The 4,101-nt window shown below is 33.5% G+C and overlaps 1 protein-coding gene across 1 annotated transcript; it reads left to right on the top strand.

Annotated features, from left to right (window-relative positions):
* The first annotated feature begins 2,507 nt into the window (after positions 1 to 2,507).
* LOC121741249 (probable WRKY transcription factor 69) lies at positions 2,508 to 4,101 on the top strand. Its single transcript, XM_042133959.1, has 3 exons — positions 2,508 to 2,780; positions 2,861 to 3,001; positions 3,304 to 4,101. The coding sequence occupies exons 1-3, from the start codon at positions 2,722 to 2,724 to the stop codon at positions 3,761 to 3,763; spliced, it is 660 nt and encodes a 219-aa protein (XP_041989893.1). The 5' UTR covers positions 2,508 to 2,721; the 3' UTR covers positions 3,764 to 4,101.

The following is a 4,101-nucleotide window of genomic DNA, read 5'->3' on the forward strand; positions in this document are numbered from 1 at the left end:
CGTGACACAGTACATCATGGAAATCAAATGTGTCTTAAATGCAAGTTATGCAACCATTGTAACATTTTTTCGAAAATTATATTTTTGCGGGTAATAATTCTTAAGTAATTGTCGATGCTTTTTCCCTACTTAGAAATTTGAAGCATAGAACTTAGAAGTTAAGAAAGCTAACATGAATTAGACACGCATATTAGTATCTGTACAGAGAAATATCATCATACTCAATCCATACGGGTGGGTACATAACATTTCTATTAGAATATACTACTAGTTTTAAAAATAGTATTCACGTGAAAACTACTAGTACTATAATTCACGAAAATTCACATGCATGCATTTATGATGATAATATACGATGATATGTATGTATTCACATAGACAAATGCACACATGTACAAGAGTCCCTACCTAGTTTGGAACTATTGGTTTGTCTATTGTTCCACAATTGCATCATAACAAAAATGAAGTTGTCTAGAATTTGACAAACACTGCAATATTTATGAAGTTGTCTCTTTATAATTATAGTATCTATTTAATTCCACACCTACTTCTCACTCCACCCCAACCAAATCAACTAGCATAGGGTGTGGATAATTTGTAAATTTTTTTGGCATTTTGCTTTTCATGGAGGAAAATTATATGTATGTACTACATGTATTAAATTTGATTTAAACTGGTAGGTGGTGATGGTAGTATTTAATTTTTTATTTTCTTATTCAAGAACTTTTTTAGTTAGCTTTGATTATTTAATTACATGAAAATTCAATATTTTTTTGCTCGTATCTACAAGATTTAATACACAGATAATGTTAGTTAGAACATTTATATTTATGATTTATGATTTATGAAGATTAATAAATTCATTGTCGTTACTTGATTAAGGCGATCAGCAAATCAAGTTGCCCACATGTTTGCTCGGCATCAAGGTCTAAGGTTGAATTGTATTCCAATTTTCAAGGTCTAAGGTTGAATTGTATTCTAATTTTTTATTCGTGATGTAACCGTTTTAGTTTCATTTGAATAAAACGTTGCATATAGTGTAAAATAAAATACTAGAATAATACTACTCCTTCATTGCTCATAATATTCCGACATTTTTATCGAAACGTCGTAAATTAGAATCGAGCATAGATTCAGACCATTATTACATTTGTCACTGACAATATGTGAAATCAAATGTACACGTGAATTAAAAAAATGTATGGAGGCCAGCAATTACATATCCATCCATATCGAGAAGCATAGAAAATCATGATAACTTTACATAAATTGACGATCCAGATTCCAGATAAAAAGGAAAATGTTATAGCATGTTGTAGAACAAAATGAAATCTTACAGCATGTACATATTTAACTTGCACATGTACTGGAGTTGTCGGACCATTGCAATTATATCTAACTTTTTATAACTATATTCCTTGCAAAAGAATATATTTACCATTGGTGCAATATATTTGACTTAAATTTTACGTTTGAAAGATATACTGTATTAAAATATTTGTAATAATTTAATTCATAATTTGATAAAATACTTCAAAGTTATATATAATTAATATTTTGTCATAATTGTGATTTATATTATGTACTATGGGAGGTGGTATACAGATCACACAAATCTGTATTAGACTTTTGGTATAAATGGTCTTGTACGTATTTCTGTTTATTAAGATATTATGACATAATAAATTTATTAATTATCCTAATTACCTTTACCGAATAAGTGCCAAGGTTATTAAAATGCTTAGTCATTAACAGTTTTTATTTAGGTTAAGGATACTGGTCTTAAAAATTACTATAAATTTTGGGAAATTTCTGGTATTTCTCATTAATTTTGAAAGTTGTCTTAAAAATTATCGACTTTTTAAAGTATGCAATTTTTCTAACCGGATCCAAATAGAAAATTTGGAGTAGATTTTAATCTTAAGTGACTAGCCGTGAAATCTATATGACTTAGTACAAATTATACAAAAAGACATCATTTCACACTCAACACTTGAATTTGATGTTGCACATGCCTAATATGATAAAATATGCATCACGGATATCGGGTTTGAAGAATGGTTCCTTATTAGAATTGACACCAATCTTAAAGTTGGAGATACGTAGAACCAACTTTAAAATCAACTACTATCTCTTTAGATTTAGTATTTATAAATTCAATAGGAAAAACTACCGACAATCTTGGATACTCCCTAATAGCTTCTCAAATATTCCCATCTCTAGTTTCACGTAATTATGATCGACCTCATTTGTACACACACACACAAATAATCAAATTGGTGAACATGAAGTTGGGATTAAAATCTTTCAATTACGTACGAAAATATTAGTGCAACAAGTATATCATCCTATTAAAGAACATGTCCCCCCTATTAAATGTTAATATGATTTTTATGAAACAGTTGATTGAGGAAGTTGGGTGGTGTGGAAAAGTTATATTCCCACTGTGATCAAAGTATGTGGATGTGGTGTGTTGTGTGAAGGATCTTTATAGGTGTTTATTTATTGAGTGAAAAGAAAGATAGAAAGCAACTTGTGGGTTTTTATCCACTCTCCTCTCTCTCTCTAATCTACGGAATCTTGATTCATTTCACCCTCTCTTTATTGCTTCTGCTTCTCCATATCCAAAACCAAAATATCTCTTTCTGTGATCAGCCTTCCATCTCCCATCTACACTGAAAAATCACAACAAAAAAGCTAGCCTGTTAGAGAGAAGAGAACATGCAAGAAAGTGATGATCAGCTTTCAGCAGCAGATCACACACATGCAAGCAAGAAAAGGTCACTATTTCTACACATACCTGTAAAAAAAAATTAATTTGAATTTGGAAATTTTCTTAGGGGTGTCAACTTATCTGCAGGAAGATGGGTGAAAGGGTTGTGGTTGCTGTAAAAATAGAGGGAAATAGTAAGAAACAGCAGAGAAATGAAGGGCCTCCGTCTGATTGTTGGTCTTGGAGAAAATATGGCCAAAAACCCATTAAAGGATCTCCTTATCCAAGGTTCATTTCTCCCTCTCTCTCTCTCCCTTTCTCTCTCTCACACACACACATACACATAATCTTGTTTCACCCCCTCCATTAATTTATTACTACCTTGTACTTGTTGTCTTGTAGTACAACTTTCTTGATTTTCCACACAAAACATGCATAGTGGTTAGTGAAATTCAAAACCCTTGTTTGAAGGGTCTTGAAATTCAAAATCAAAACTAGTAATGTCTTAATAAAAATCACATCTTTTTTCTGCAAGTCACCTTGTAATATGCAGACTAATTAAGAATGGAGGAGTACAACTGTGCATGCAGAGGGTACTACAGGTGCAGCACATCAAAGGGCTGCTCAGCAAAGAAGCAAGTTGAGAGATGCAAAACAGATGCATCGATGCTCCTCATCACCTACACCTCCACCCACAATCATCCAGACCCTGCACCATTCTCAATCCCCACCAATCACTCTCTAATTCACCAACAAGAGCAAGAATCAGAGACAAACCCAGACGAAATCGAAGCCCCGCCGCCGAATTCCGGAGAGCATCTTCAATTCCCCCAATCCCCACCACCGAATTCCGGAGGCGGAAACCCCTTTGAGGAAATTCTTCAAACAACCGGCGTGAGCTACGAGGATGATGATCTCGGTTGCGAGGTGCTGAAATCGGAGGAGAATGATTTCTACGACGAGCTCGAGGAGCTGCCCACTTCCTCCTTCTTCACGGCTTTCATGAAAAGCGGTTTCTGTGAGGAAAGAATTGCTGTAAATCTATCTTGAAAAGAAGTTAGTGTGTGTGGTTTTAGGTGAAAAATGTATGTAGATCTTTGATTATGTTCATATGGAAAAAGAAGAAATGTGTAGCTATGGTGATGTCTTAAAGATGGTAATCGAGAGAGGTGGAGAAAGATTGGTTAGTCATTTGATAGGAAGAAGTGTATAGAGAAATATTTCAATGTTTGTTTTCCATATCTTTCAAATGTTCATTCACCCTAGTATTTATAGGGTGAATGAGAACATTCTAGTACACCAATAAATGTAGTTGGTACTTTACAACACTTAGGAACTCTACACTACTTAACGTGGGCGGCATATTAATGTGGTCTTCTTTTCCAACA

The sequence above is a fragment of the Salvia splendens genome, chromosome 7 (genome assembly GCF_004379255.2).
Source record: "Salvia splendens isolate huo1 chromosome 7, SspV2, whole genome shotgun sequence".
NCBI classification, from domain to species: domain Eukaryota; kingdom Viridiplantae; phylum Streptophyta; class Magnoliopsida; order Lamiales; family Lamiaceae; genus Salvia; species Salvia splendens.